Raw genomic sequence first — 15,584 nt, 5'->3', positions numbered from 1 at the left:
TCCCTCACGAGTCCTCTGCTTGATAGCCTGCCAACCTGTGACTTTTTGCTTGGCTTCCCATTTCCAGTTCTCCACGTATAACAGGTGACTCAGGAGGACACGTGAAGGTGAACGTGGGGCTCCTCTCAGTACACCTGTCTTTTCTCAGAGTCTTGACCCTACAAGTCCAGGTTGCCTTTGTTGCTTTGATGCTTCTCAAGAGTTGGCTTTCTAAATAACTCTTGTAAATATACATAACAAAATTTATCTTAATTATTTTTAAGTGTACAGTTCAGTGATGTTAAGTACCTTCATACTGCAGCTGTCACCTCTGTCCATCTCCAGCACTTTGATCTTGCAAAACTAAACCACCCATTAAACAATAACTGGCCACGCCCCCTCAGCTCCCGGTCACAACCGTTGTTCTTCATATCTCTATAAATTTGACCACTCTAGGCCCCGTATAACTGGAATCAGCGTATTTGTCCTTTTGTGACTCAAAAATTCATCTGTGTTATATTATAGCATGTGTCAAAATTCCCTTTCTCTTTTTTCCTTTATCTTTCTTATTTTTCTTTCTTTTCTTCTTCCTTAGTGAGAGACAGAAACAGGAACAGATAGGGATGCAAACATGAAGGGAGAGAGGTGAGAAGCATCAATTCTTTGTTGTGGCTCCCTAGTTGTTCATTGATTGCCTTCTTATATGTGCCTTGGGTGGGGGTGGCTACAGCTGAGCCAGAAACCCCTTACTCAAGCCAGCGACCTTGGGCTTCCAGCCAGTGGATGTGGGATCATGTCGATTATTCCACGTTCAAGCCAGCAACCCTGTGCTCAAGCCAGTGAGCCCACCCTCAAGCTGGCGACGTGGGGGTTTCAACCCTGGGTCCTCTGTGTCCCAGTATGATGCTTTTGTCCACTGGGCCATTGCCCGGTCAGGCTTTTTCTGTTGCTTAGCAACCAAGCTATTTTAGCACCTGAGGCGAGGCCACAGAGCCATCTTCAGTGCCCAGGGCCAGCTTGCTCTGTTTTAGCCATGGCTGGCGGGGGATGCAGATGGAGATGGTTGCTTCTTCTGTATGCCCTGACTGGGAATCGAACCTGGGACTTCCACACACCAGGCCAATGCTCTTCCACTGAGCAAACTGGCCAGGGCCCAGAATTCCCTTTCTTTTCATAATGTTTTATTGTGTGTATGTACCACAGTTTGCTTATCCATTCATCTGTCAGTGGATGCTTGGATAGTTTTTACCGTTTGGTTATTTTGAATAATGCTACTAGCAACGTAGGCATACAAATATGTCTTTAAGACCCTGCTTTGCTCAGAAGCTCTCGTTTCTCCATATCCTCCCCAACACTTATTTTCTGTGTTTTTTTGTTTTGGTTTTTGATACAATAGCTATCTTGATGGTTGTGAAGTGGTGGCTTTTTATTTTCATCCAGCTTTTATAGTTATTCTTGCCCAAGGAGTTGGTCTTATAACAGCTGTTTTTTCGAGTTTAGAAGTGAAAATATGCAGATTGGCATCTTGAGGTAGATGTTATTTCACAGATGGGAAGCTGACACAGATGTTTGTCACATCTCGTAAATACATAGATAGGGTTGCAACAGCCTGTCTGACTCTTAAAGCTGTGCTCTTAACCACTGAATTATATCACTTCTCTAATACAAATCTTCTTTCCTAAACACCTTATAGTCTCATTGTTTTAAGACCTTGAGAGTGGTTAGTCTTACGGTTCTAAGAGGGACTATTTCCTAGTGTTCTTGCATTTTTTTTTTCCCTACTATCAGATTATTAAATTTTGGAGTAGGAAAAAGTGCTTTTATGATATACAATTTGCGCAGCTTTAGAAAAGGGATTTGATTTGTCAAACATCCTAGGATACAGCCCTTAAAATAAATGAAAATTATTTTTAAGTAGACCTTATAACTACATTGTGTTTAAGACTTTCACAGGCCTGAGAGAGAGGTTTGGAACCGATTTTACAGTGATGGCAACTTTGAACTGTTTTCAAGTCAGGTTTTTGGCCCCATATTCTCTGCATGTTCATTCGCTTCACCAGTAAAATTCAATACAGAAACGTTACTGTTTCTGTGCCGTTGACTATTTCCTGTCGTACTGGTGCCCGTCAGCAATGGAGTCAGCCACTAGCTCTGTGTAAAATACTGGGACAGGGCTTTACATTTGGAGCTAATTAGAATTGTTTCTACTGCAGAACTGTGGTATGAGTTTTATTTTTGTGTGTGGTGTTTTTAAATTTTCTATTTCTATCTTCATTGTGTTAAGCTGTCTTAAGTCATGGTTAGAAAGGGAACCCTGTTAGAAAACACGTTTCTTACTTGTTGATGGAAGATTGTCTAGTGAATGAGCTTGGGAAAGCAGGTTCTAACACAGTGGTCCCCAACCTTTTTTGGGCCACGGACCGGTTTAATTTCAGAAAATATTTTCATGGACCGGCCTTAGGGTGGGACAGATAAATGTGTCACGTGACCGAGACAAGCGTCAAGAGTGAGTCTTAGACCAGGGGTCCCCAAACTACGGCCCGCGGGCCGCATGCGGCCCCCTGAGGCCTTTATCTGGCCCCCGCCGCACTTCTGGAAGGGGCACCTCTTTCATTGGTGGTCAGTGAGAGGAGCATAGTTCCCATTGAAATATTGGTCATTTTGTTGATTTAAATTTACTTGTTCTTTATTTTAAATATTGTATTTGTTCCCGTTTTGTTTTTTTTATTTTAAAATAAGATATTTGCAGTGTGCATAGGGATTTGTTCATAGTTTTTTTTATAGTCCAGCCCTCCAACGGTCTGAGGGACAGTGAACTTGCCCCCTGTGTAAAAAGTTTGGGGACCCCTGTCTTAAACAGATGTAACAGAGGGAATCTGGTCATTTTTTAAAAATAAAACATCATTCGGACTTAAATATAAATAAAACAGAAATAATGTAAGTTATTTATTCTTTCTCTGCGACCGGTACCAAATGACCCACAGACCAGTACCGGTCCGCGGCCTGGGGATTGAGGACCACTGTTCTAACAGACAGTAGCCACTTGCTGCAGAGAATCATTTGCTTATTTGGTTTTGTAAGTAAGTTTAACTTTTCAGGGTTTATCTCTAGTGTATGAGCAGGATAGATAATATATATTTATAAGGACTTTAATACTGCTTACATTTCTCTTTTCCTCCTCTTTTTAAAAAATAAGTGAAAACCCAGTTTTAACTCCTCTTGCTGTGAGGACAAGAAACTGAAAGAAGGAATATTTAAGAGTCTGATTAACCAGCTTTGCAGTTTTCTTGATAAAACAACATTCAGAGGTTCAGAGGTTTTTGCTACAATTTTAACAGTAGTCTTTGCCTAAATAAAGAGCTACCAGTGACCACAAATTGTACTAGATGGGAAAGTAGTAGGTGAACACATATACTAATCCGAAACTGCCTTTGATTCATTCGTGTTGTTACTAAAAGTACTGAACTTCTTGTTTTTGAAGCAAAAATTTTATAAAGAGCTCCCTGAAACTTTATTATTAGGACAAAGTACTATTGTATTTACATTTGTAATACTGTTTCAAAATTGAATGTAACCCACAAGTTAGTTTTAAAATTTGCTTCTCAAATACCTGTTTAATTTTTCAGGAAGACATTGTTCAGTGAGATACTAGATATGAATGATACTATGAAAATACGTATAATTTGTTTCTTGCCTTCCGCATGTCATTGACTACTGTGCCTAATACCCATTTATCCTACTTTGCTTTTCTGTAACATAGTGACTGTTGGTTAAAAATATTTGTTGAACCATTTCTTGCAGGTAAATTAAGTAGTAAGAGTGAGTTAAATTACTTTTTGAACTTCATTAATTATTTTGTTTTGTTTTAATGCCATTCCCTGAGTGACAGAGCTGTTTAACCCACTTACAAAGTCATCCTTGACTTTGCACAGGTTTAGCCTCATAGAATTATATTGACACCGCAGAGAACACTTTTGCATGCTGAGTTGATCTGTCATACATTAAATATTTAGGTGTCTCAGCGCATTAGGTATCTTGAAGTCATTAGGTAAGGGGAAGAGGCAAATCTTTTCCAAGATAGTGGTAGGAGTAATATCCGTGGCCTTGTAGGGCCAAGCACCTTTCAGGCTGCTGTCCTCATTGAAAAGAATGGGAAGAGTCCGAAGTCTTGACTAGGTGTTTGCCAAATGGATTTGTCACGGGCACCCGCTGCCTGAGGTTCCTGTCTTTGTGGTGCAGGAAAGAAGACTGTGACTCTGCCTCAGCTCCTGGTGACCTGCCTGTCCTGGGCCATGCTTTTAAGCAGGGGATACATTTTATTTTTTATCTAGCTTTTCTAGTTGTTTGTGGCCAGGAAGTTAGCCTTATGAAAGCTCTGCTGGCAAGGCTGGAAGTGGAAACACGTGGAGTAAGACTGTGAGATGCACGGTGCGTTACAGACGAAGTGCTTCTGGGTTGCTCTATCAAGCTAACTGCAGAAGTCAGGTACAGAGCCAGGAACTTGCCCCAGCTCTGTGAAAGCAAGAACAGTGAAATGGTCCAATCATCATTGATGACTCCTTCTCATCCCTGGTCCATCTAGTTTGTTATGGCTCTTGTCCACTTCAGTTTAGCAACTCCTAAAAGAGAACCATAAATGTATACAGAGTTAAAAGGTAGCTTATCTCTGTGCTGTGAAACTCACATCTCTTTAGTAAATCTAATGGTTGACTCAGACATTAGGCTTTCAAACTTGTTTCAGAACATTTTATATTTAAAATGCCTGCATTTTGGCTTAAAAGGTCAAATAGAAGCAGCAGCCATCATTCAGTCTTTGCTGAGTTTTCTTCAGTAGATCAGTGACTGATGTTGGACTCATGCAAACTCCATTTTGGTTAAAAAGCCAGAGATTAAATATTATTTTTAGGTTATTGTTTAATATTTTTCTCTTGGGGTGACTTTATCTTATCTATACTTTGAGATTGTATTTTAACAGAGAAATGTTCCTGTTAGAATCTTAGGAAAAGACTGTTTTTTATCCACAGGCTGAATTCCTTCTGATAGTGCTGTTAAGCAATAAACAGATGTAGCATGTTCATTTAGCAAACATTTTCAAATATACCATATGCATATCACAACTGTATTTATTGTGAATGTGTGCCTTTGTATCTGCTCAACGCATGCACATAAACACGGGTGAATTCATGTAGAGCTTTTATTCTGCTTGATGATGATTTAATTATATAGACTAGACATTTAATATAAATGACTACTTAGTAGTACTAATTTAAATAGCCACACTCAAGTTTGTGGGCTTTCCCTTTTTCATTCATTATCGCTCTGGTATCTATAATCAAATTTCAGGGTTAAGATTATATGTCATTTAATTGAAATCATTATATACACCTTGACAGTCTCACATTAAAGGACAAAGGTTTAGCTTTTATGCTACATCATCTGTATTTTCCTTATTCACAGTCACTTCCCATGGGCTTAAATATATTATGCTCTGCTCCAGCACTCTAGCTGTCACACATTCACTTAATGGGAGAGCCAGAGATTATAAGAATTCCTAACTCTACATTTAGTATTTTCATATTAAAAAATTTACAATGATTGATATTTTCACTTTAGGGGGGAAAAAAACAGGCACTTTTCATATGCTTCAAATACTTTCAGTCCTAGAAATCTATCCAAAAAATATAAAAGCATATGTCTACAAAGATATTGTACCTAAATGTTTGTAGCAACATTACTCATAGTAGACAAAAAGTGGAAACAGCTTAAAATACTCGTCAGCTGACAAGTGAACTTAAGGTAGCATGTTATACAATGGAATACTACTCAGCACTAACCGGGAATGAAGTACAGTACTGATACGTTCTACAGCATTAATGAACCATGGCAGCTTTCTACTCTGCAAAATCAGACATGGAAGATCACGTACTGTATATGATTCCGATGATATGAAATGTCTAGAAAAGGAAATTTATAGAAAGAGAAAATGAGTCTTGGAAATGGGGATTGACTATAAAGGGCCTGAGAGATACTTTGGGAGGGGAAGGATGATGGAAATCATGCAGGACTGGATTGTGGCATGGTTACATGACTGTTGAAATTTACTGTAGTTTATTGAACTATCCTCTTAAAATGAGTGACTTTTATACCATATAAATTATATTACAATAAAACCAAAAAGGAAGACATAAAAAGTTTTACTCTGTCACTCTTAATTTACTCTGAAGATTACATTATATTTGCCTTTTGTTTTTTAATTCTTACAGGTAGTACCCTTTCTTCAAAAACAGTAACATCTGACCTAATTTTTGACATTTCTCTTAGCCTAAATTAAGAAGAAAGTATCTTGGTAATATGTTAAACTTGCCCATGTATGTGTCCCCTGCAAGCTTTGCTGCGTGTCCCATAGCATGTAGTACAGTTGCAACTTAGTCCCCTGCGAGGACAGCCAGTCCTTGCTGTCTCAGCTCTGAAGACGCCTGACTCTCAGATGCACAGGCCTCTCACCGCTGTTCAGTCACTCACCACGTGTGTCTTCCTTGTTTGCTCTGACCTGTTGAGCTTGGTGCTTACTGAGAGGCCGTTGTACTGGTTTTTAAACCTGTTTATGCCAGTTGTAGGTCTTGTTATTATTAAATAATTTAAAATGTGTAAACCAATAAAATGGTGTATAAAACAATAGATTTGTTCTTTGGTTCAAATTAGGTGTGGCTAATTTATAAGACCGGATGGAAATTGTAAAAATTAGAAGAATTTACATTCAGACTTCACAAATTTCTCTAGTTCATACTCCATGTTAAGGAAACAGAAAGGAGAAATGTTAGATGATTTATTATATATGAGTGTTTAAGAAAGGCAACGTTGAACTCTAATTACAGGACTCATTCAAACAAAGTCTTGATAGCTCAAAGGAGATTTTTATGGGTTTTTAAAAATATATTTATTGAATTTAGTGAAAGAGTTAGGAAGGGAGGGAGAGACAGGAACATTGATCTGTTCCTGTATGTGCCCTGACTGGGCAATCAAACTAGCGACCTCCGTGCTTCAGGATGATGCTCTAACTGAGCTATTCGACCAGGGCAGTATTTATGCTTTTTAAAGATTTAATTTATTGATTTTACAGAGGGGTTGGAGAGTGAGAAGTATCAATTCATAGTTGCTTCACTTTAGCTGTTCATTGCTTGCTTATTGCATGTGCCTTGATTTGGTAAGCCCAGCCTTTTGAACCAGTGACCTCCATCTTTAATTAAGATGTGAACAATGAAGGTATGTGTATGTATGTGTATTTAATAGTTTCTCTGTTTTACCACGTGTCTTCAATTAACCAGTTACTGGTTTTGGTCTGTATGTGGTACTTTTCTGTACCTCAGAAAGTTTATATTCAAAGTGTAAAAGTCAAAATTATAAATAATTTATGCTGTAATTGGAGTGATTATTCTCATGATAAAAAGGATCATTTCTACTTTTTAAATTATTAGATTTGTGCCACTCTTTATTAAGTGTAGCTTGTTTTATGCTGAAAAGTGAGCTAAAGTCTGGATGACCATAGAAGAGCTTGGGTTTTTGAAGGTCATGAGTGTCAAGCACACAGTACTTGTCAAGCTTCAGTACACAGGAAACAGTGAAAGCCATCAGAAAGGAGGAGAGATGTGTTCAGGGGAATCTTGGAATTGAAGACCTTGAGGATGGAAGAGTGAAGCCCAAGAACTTGTCAGAGAAATCATTGGTGACTATGTCGAACTCACTAAATGTGTCAGGACTTGAAAAGTGTGAGCATCAAAGATGCTAATCCTTGTTTCCATTAGGTGTGCATGCACCATTATGTGAGATAAATAAAGGCAAATTAGAGGAGTGATGTCATATGAAGAAAGTGCTTCAGGTGGAGAATTCAGTAAAAATTGTTTGGCAGGTTGTTACCATTTTAGTTGAGTTGCTAATATGGTAGAACTTCTTTTTTCTTGTTCAGCTTGTAGCTTTGTTTGATGCTGCTTGTAATGACAGTGTTCCTTTTAACAGTTCAAAGACATTAGTTTGAAGTCATTCCTAACTGTTTTTGGATTACAGATGCCTTTAAGAATCTATAAAAAAAATAAAATTGTAAGGAAAGCTCCTAATTGTTTGTGAGTTATAAACAGTTTTATTTCAGTATATTTTGGTACAAATATGAATTTTCAAATGATGCCCCAAATTGGTCTTTTATAGGCAATAATTCTGAATTATCTGTGCTCTATAAAGTGAAACATTGTAATCACGTTGATAAGAACACCGGTAATCTGTTTGAAATGATAGTAACTGGAGGTGTTTTAATTATGAAATATTTAATTCTACTCTGTTAGAAGCCTTAGAGCCTTTTAATATTTACTGTGAGCAATCAACTTAAATCATGTGGATCTCTATTTCATTCAGCTCTGTTTTACTTGGTGGAATATGATCGTCAAGTAGAGTGTTTAATAAAGTAAGAACCATGTTTGGGCATGGCTTTGAGGAGAGAGGAAGACCTGCCTACCATACTGTCTGCCCTTTTCTGCTTGCTGCTGACTCGCCCGTCCGTGGGTGTGCCTGCTTTACTCCCCTGCCTTCTTCTTCGTGTAAATGGGCAGTCATCTACAGCCAGTGTTTATTTCAGTACCAACTGTAAATTATAAGGCCTACTGGAAAGTTCTGTCCATTTCTATCACAACAAGTTTCGACACGTAAACACATGTTTATTTGGCACATGTTTATTTGGCGCATGTGTGCCTCTCTATTTTTATCACTTAATGTATACATACTGATGCAGCAAATTAACTAAAACAAAGTTGATTCGCATTAGTCTTATGTGTGAAGCGATAGTGTACCCATGGCTACTGATAAAGTTCATTTACACCACTGTAATTTTTACGAATTTCAACAAGGAAGAAATGCTACAGAAGCATGTCTGTCACATCTACCATATTCCCCGGACTTGGCACCCTCCGACTATCACTTGTTTTTGTCCTTACAAAATTTTTTGAAGGGCAAAAAATTTAAAAATGAAGAAGATATCAAACAAGCACTGGTTCAATTTTTTGCATCAAAATATAAAACATTTTTCAAAAATGGGATATACAAATTGCCCTCATGCTGGCAAGAAGTCATTAATAATAATGGCAATTATATTATTTAATAAAGTTTATTGACGGTAAGAAAAATTTGTATTTTGTTTTATTCCAAAAACGGACAGAACTTTCTGGTAGACCTTATATAAAGTCTTACTTTTATACAACTTAAGTGGTAGTAGAAAGTTCCATGTTGCTTAAGATAGTTTGAAGTGTTTCTCATCTGAAAAATTGACTGCCTTTGGAACTTTCTGTTCTTTTCTATTGTAGCTCACAGTGATTATTATGTCTGCAAGAGTTGTACTCATGTTTGCATGATTTTGTTTTCACTGCAGGACCGTGTATATGTACAACAGAATAATGTGGAAAATGTCTACAATTTGGGATTAATTATTTTTCGAGATCAAGTTGTACGTTATGGGTGTATTAGGGATCATCTCCGACAGACGTTATTGGACATGATCGCAAGAGAGCGGAAAGGAGAAGTTGTAGACCGGTACTAGTCATCTTTTTATTCTTTGGGTTATATCCTGAGAACCGATGTCACTGTCAAAATATTATTAAAATAAGTTTGATTGTCTAGCACATTATGAAAATTCTCAAAAACCTATATCACACTTAACAGAATTACAGAGATGTTAACTTAAAAGCACACTTCTATATTTAGAAGAGACCATCTTAAGCTTTTGTTTACTCTTTATCGGCCATTAGTCTTCCCATTTCACTTGTTACGTATTTTGTATGCTGACATTTGGGGGGGGGGTCCTTTTTTTGTTTTTAGCTGCCTGATAACAGGTTTTTCTTTCTTTCATCTTTTTCTCTAAGGAGTTCTGTCCAGCCTTCATTCTTAACCTGTTTAAAGAAAAATGTTGAGCATATAAAATGACTAAGAATGACTGTACCATTCTGTCATACTCCTTCCCCTTTCTAACACGATGATAATGCTGTAGTTGGGACACCGGCTAACGTGGCTTGCCGCATGCAAGCCTGCTTTCTCTGCTTCTCTACTGCAGCGTCTGTCAGGGGAAGGCCTGTAAGGCTCCTCGCAGTTCAGCTCTGGTGCTGGGTCAGGATTGCCCATTTTGCACACACATTTGTATGTCAAGCAATACAACCACTCTTCCCTCCTCCCTGCTTCCTGATAAGCAGCCTTTTTATTCTCTCTGTGTTTAAAGACACAAATATTTTACTTCTTTAAAATTTTAAGTTATTGCTACATGAGAGCAATTTGAAATAATACCTGTGTAGTTGAGATATGCTTTTCAATTAAAATTACTTTAAAATCTTATGTTATAAAGAAGCTGCTTCTGGGAGAATGTCACTTTGATTTTTAAAATGTTCTGAAACTCGAGCTACTTCTGTTGTGTTTTTTACATGAATCTTTGATATAATTTGATTTTCAAGTGCTTTTAACTTCTTTTGACAGAGGCGCAATAAGAAATGCTTGCCAGATGTTAATGATTTTAGGTCTTGAAGGACGGTCAGTCTATGAAGAAGATTTTGAGGCACCTTTTTTGGAAATGTCTGCAGAATTTTTTCAGGTAATCTGTGAAGACTTAAATAAGTGCCCTTTTAAGACATCCCTACAGTTATTGAATATGGTTACTAATTTGAACATTTTGACCTTTTTTTGAGGCCCTTTGGGGAAGAGCATGAAAAAAATACCCTTCCACATATGCACCCCCGATTTTCACTTTCCAAGGAAGGAAGTCATTAAAAAACAAATTGAAGAGTTTGGATTAATACACACTGTTTTTTAAATTATACCTTTTAAACATAAACTTAGAAATAACCATAAATTGCAAATTATTTACCATACGTTAGTAGGCAGTGCCTCACCAATGAAGTCTCACTATTCAGGCTTTGGGTAATATAAGTAAGTGGTAAAATAAATGTGGGAATGTGCATGATCCTGTACTGCGTATATATCTTCAAGACTGCTGATTGGGAAACTGTAGGTCAGTAGGTACAATTGATCCAAATTTGCAATGGTATATATACCCCAAATCCAACTAAATTGCTGAAACTGAAGCTAAACTAGTACTGATTTGTAATGAAATGATAACGACAAGAACTGAGGACCATGATGAATGTAAGACAGCATTTATAAGGTAATGATAAACTAGGGTTTATCAGGATGGTAGTGCTGAGATTTTTGTTTGGTGTATAAATGTCTGTTTTAGAAATTTGATTATTTTTTTTAAAGCAAGTGGGGGGGACAGCAGGGACAGACAGGAAGGGAAGGAGATATGAAACATCAATTCTTCATTGCGGCACCTTAGTTGTTCATTGATTGCTTTCTCATATGTGCCTTGACCAGGGGTCTGCAGCCAAGCCAGTGACCTTAGGCTTCAAGCCATGGGGTCATGTCTATGATCCCATGCTCAAGCTGGTGACCTCAGGGTTTTGAACCTGGGTCTTCAGCGTCCCAGGCCAATGCTCTATCCACTGCACTACCGCCTGGTCCTGCAAAATTTGATTATTTTCAAGAATTAAAACTACTTTTTATTAAGAAAGTAGGAAGTGTCATTAAAAATTGTCACTAAAATAGTTCATATCAACATATATTTTATTAAGTAATTCTTAGATATATTCATTAATCCAGCCTTCAAATAGGTTTAAATCATTTAGATTAACATTGATGACTTATTGCAACTTCTGTAAGGCTGGTGTTAGCAGACAAGATTAATAGTTATTTAAAACCTCTATTTCTTCAACTTAGGTATATATAGTCCTTTGAGGCTAGGAGTGATGTGGCAGAACTTCAGTAACTGGCAGTATATCAGCAAAACTGCTAAATATGATTAATCTTTCTAGGCATCATTTTACATTAAAACAGATGAAAGAAGAATTCGCCACTCACATGTAGTCAGATGCTTTATTCTGGCATGTGTTTACTTTTTCTGCTCTTTGGAATACATTGGCAGTCTTTGAAAAAGAGTAATGTATTAATTTAGTCTTACGTAAGTAATTCTTTAAAGGATGTAACTCAGACTGTATGAACATGTGTAATAAATGGTATAAAATGTTAATAGTGCTTATGATACTTAGTTTGGTTTATGATAAACACTATAGAAATGTAATTAAAAGCAGAAACATTTTGCTTCTATGTTTTTAAAGAATCATGCTTATTATTTGTAGATGGAAAGTCAGAAATTTCTAGCAGAGAACAGTGCTTCAGTTTATATAAAGAAAGTAGAAGCCAGAATTAATGAGGAAATAGAACGGGTGATGCACTGCCTTGACAAGTCCACGGAAGAGCCCATTGTGAAGGTGGTGGAGCGCGAGCTCATCTCCAAGCACATGAAAACGATAGTGGAAATGGAGAACTCCGGGCTAGTGCATATGCTGAAAAACGGAAAGACAGAAGGTAAGTCTTAGCAGTTGAAAAAAAAATGAAGTCCTTATAGTTGTACCAACTTCTCAGTAACTTTTTTCATTTTCCTATAATTGAAATAGATTATGAATGTTGGTTTTCAAGAATTTGTGGTATTTATCATTAATTTATCATTTGTTACTTTCATAGGATATCATGGTAGAGCTTCACACTTATTAATGAGAATTTTAGGTTTCTAGTATGTTGAGTGACTTTTTTTCTCTTTCATATTAAGACGGCCCACTTTGTGTTTTCCTTAACCCAGAAGATAAATCTAGTATCGGAGGGCTGAGCTCATCTGTTCCTGTACTTAGTGTTCTAGTCGAGTTTGAACTCTGTTCCCACAGCTTGTTCTGTAGTTTTTGTGATTCTTTTAAAATCGGAGTTCTAATCTTAAGTACTTAGTTGCAATAAGTGTTCCAGAAGCGCAAAAATAGGTGTCTTCTGTGTTGCTGTGTTTTAGAGAAATTAGTAAATTGGTACTGGGTCTCTCACGTTATAGACTGAAAAAGGAGGGAGAATTGCATAAAAGAAAACATTTTGAGATAACTAGCATTTACTCATTTTGGCTATTCACTGTTGTTTTTCTAAAAACAGTATTTTGTGACAAATACCCTAGAAGAACTAAGTAAACAGTCATGCCTTCATTCTTAATTTCTGAAGCTTTGTTTTAAAACTATGACTTTATAAATAAATCACTGGCATGATATTGAAAAATAAACATGGTACATGCTCTTGTCTTGCTTCTTAGATGAAGTTTTGGAGGTCTTTAGCCATTTCTTATAGAAGTAGTACATATTGCTTATTTGGGGGAATGACCTAGGTAGGGAGAGAAAAGAAAATTTTAAGTGAATAATTTTAAAGAGAGGAAGGCATAAAAGAATGGAAAAGAAAGATAGTGAGAAGAGAGCTGGTTCCATGGTTCTTCTAATGGAATCCTTGCTTTGTGTTTTGAAATGATTATATTGTTATACATGCAATAAGTTCCTGAAAAGTTGCATATAACTTTGTTGTTTTTATTAAACCTAAAAATGTTACTTCTTAAAAAGCCCTTCTGGTAAGCCATTTTTTATAAAACCAACAAAACAAAAATTGTTCTAAGTATGTTCATCATGTTTTCTAAAATAAGCTACTCCTGAATGTCTAAGGTCTGAGTCGGGTTTGCAAAAGTTTTTGTAAAGGGGCATATTATAAATATTTTAGGTGTGTGGGCTGTTAGTAAACTACTCATCTCTTTTGTACACTAAGAAATTAAGCATAAGACAGTAACACAAAAGTATGCTTCTATAAAACATTTGATTTTTTTTAACCATTTAAAAATATGAACACCATTCTTCATAAGCGCTAAAAAAAAAAAAAAAAAAGACAATAGACTGTATTTGTATTTGGTCTATAGAGTATAGTTTGATGACCCCTGAGCTAAATGGTCCCTGGCAGGTTTGGACTTCATGAAAAGCATTTCCCCCTACTTAAAATGAGAATTGATAGATTTTCTAACATACTGTTTTGCCATTGAATTCTTTCTATCTTGAGGGGGGAGGGCTGTTTAAGTGGGCTGAAGTTTAGAGGCTATGAAATGTTTGTCGGAGAGGTTGTTGGGCGTGCCTCAATTACAGTATTTCTGCAGCCTGCCTGGAGACTGGGGTAAAGGCTTAATTATGTCTGACTTGTACCAAGTGCTTAATAAGTACATAAATGAAGAAATACCACAAATAGTTGACTACTTACCATAGTTCTCTATTTAGCAGTTAGTATTTTCAGCAAGTAATCAACTCTCTGTGATTCTAAATTCAATTGTAAAATCTTGGCTTTGCTTTTCCTGACTTTCCACTAGAAACATAATTGCAAAATGTCTTAATTTTGCTAGGCTCTGCTTTTGAGCATTATGTTGAGAATAGGGCAGGGACAGAGCTTTATTGTGAAGCTGAATGTCTCTTAAGTCAGAAAGTGAAAACCAGTTTTCCCACCAAGAATGGAGATTGAACTTGATTATCAGGTGCAGATAGCACTGTGACGTTAAATGGTATCTCATTTTATTGATTTATTGGTACAGAAGTAGGGATATTTTAAGTTTTGAATACCAAGTGTTTTTCGTTTTCTCTCACAACTCCACTATGCCATACATTAGTATATAGTGAAAGACAACAAAATTGTATTAACTTACTACAATTAAATATACAGCATGTAATTAAGGAAAAGAGTAACAACATAAGAGCAAAATATATAAGTTGGGAACCATTTTGTTAGAAGTATTTGATATGCTGAATTTTCTGTAGTATATGTTCACACTGTTAAATTTGTAATAGCTCTTTTTAATGTGGAAAATTTGGTTATATGCTGAATGTGAGAAACAAATTTTATTGAAACATAGTCATATCTGTTTATATATCACCTATGGCGTCTTTCTTGTGTAGTGGCAAAATCCAACAGCAACAGGGAGCGTATGTGGCTCAGATCTAAAATATTTACTATCGAGCACTTGATAGAAAAATCTCTGGCCTCTGATCTAGAAACAGCAATTTTAACACTATCTTCAAAAGGTTTTGATCATCATAAAGTTCTGACCCTGAAATGTCCCTGTAATTGCTTATTTAAAAGAAACACTAGACATGGAAAAGCAGTATTTCAGCCCCATATTTTAATTTTATGAAAAGGATATTAAAAATAGTGTTTAAAGTTTTTGTTCTAAATTTTAAAAAAGTGAGATAAATCAGTTTTTATAATACAGGTACTGGTGTTAAGACAATACCTAGGAAATCTTAGACATTGCTTTAAGGAAAATATTCAAGAATAGGAATTTATACTCTAGATTTTATATAAACTTCACCATGATTTATAATGAAATAAATCCTAGTATATTTTATTTTATTTTCATGGTTGTTTGAACTCTTTAGAGATGCTTAAAAATATCTATAAGACTTCATTTAGTTTAAAATTATTTTTCTTAATTACATTCACAACAAATTATACCATGATCCAGATTACCCGCCTGATGTACAATTATTAGTAATACTAGGTTCTAGATTAGAATGATATAGGATAAATTATGCAGAAATTCAAAATTGCAGTTTTTATATTTTGTGATTTTGTTTATTATGCTGTTTGGGCATTTTCTCTTTCATGTAAACTAAAATTGCTGAGACATTGATGCTTTC

At 36.2% G+C, this 15,584-nt stretch overlaps 1 protein-coding gene across 3 annotated transcripts in view; it reads left to right on the top strand.

Annotated features, from left to right (window-relative positions):
- Positions 1-15,584, top strand: part of CUL3 (cullin 3) — a 110,736-nt gene that overhangs the window by 62,630 nt on the left and 32,522 nt on the right. For all 3 annotated transcript variants that reach the window (XM_066344947.1, XM_066344945.1, XM_066344948.1), the window contains 3 exons: positions 9,389-9,549; positions 10,480-10,594; positions 12,195-12,423. In XM_066344947.1, the coding sequence (XP_066201044.1) occupies positions 9,389-9,549; positions 10,480-10,594; positions 12,195-12,423 (505 nt within the window). The remainder of the gene's footprint in view (positions 1-9,388; positions 9,550-10,479; positions 10,595-12,194; positions 12,424-15,584) is intronic.

Source organism: Saccopteryx leptura, chromosome 7 (genome assembly GCF_036850995.1).
Source record: "Saccopteryx leptura isolate mSacLep1 chromosome 7, mSacLep1_pri_phased_curated, whole genome shotgun sequence".
NCBI lineage: Eukaryota > Metazoa > Chordata > Mammalia > Chiroptera > Emballonuridae > Saccopteryx > Saccopteryx leptura.
This window is presented reverse-complemented; position numbering and strand designations above follow the sequence as displayed.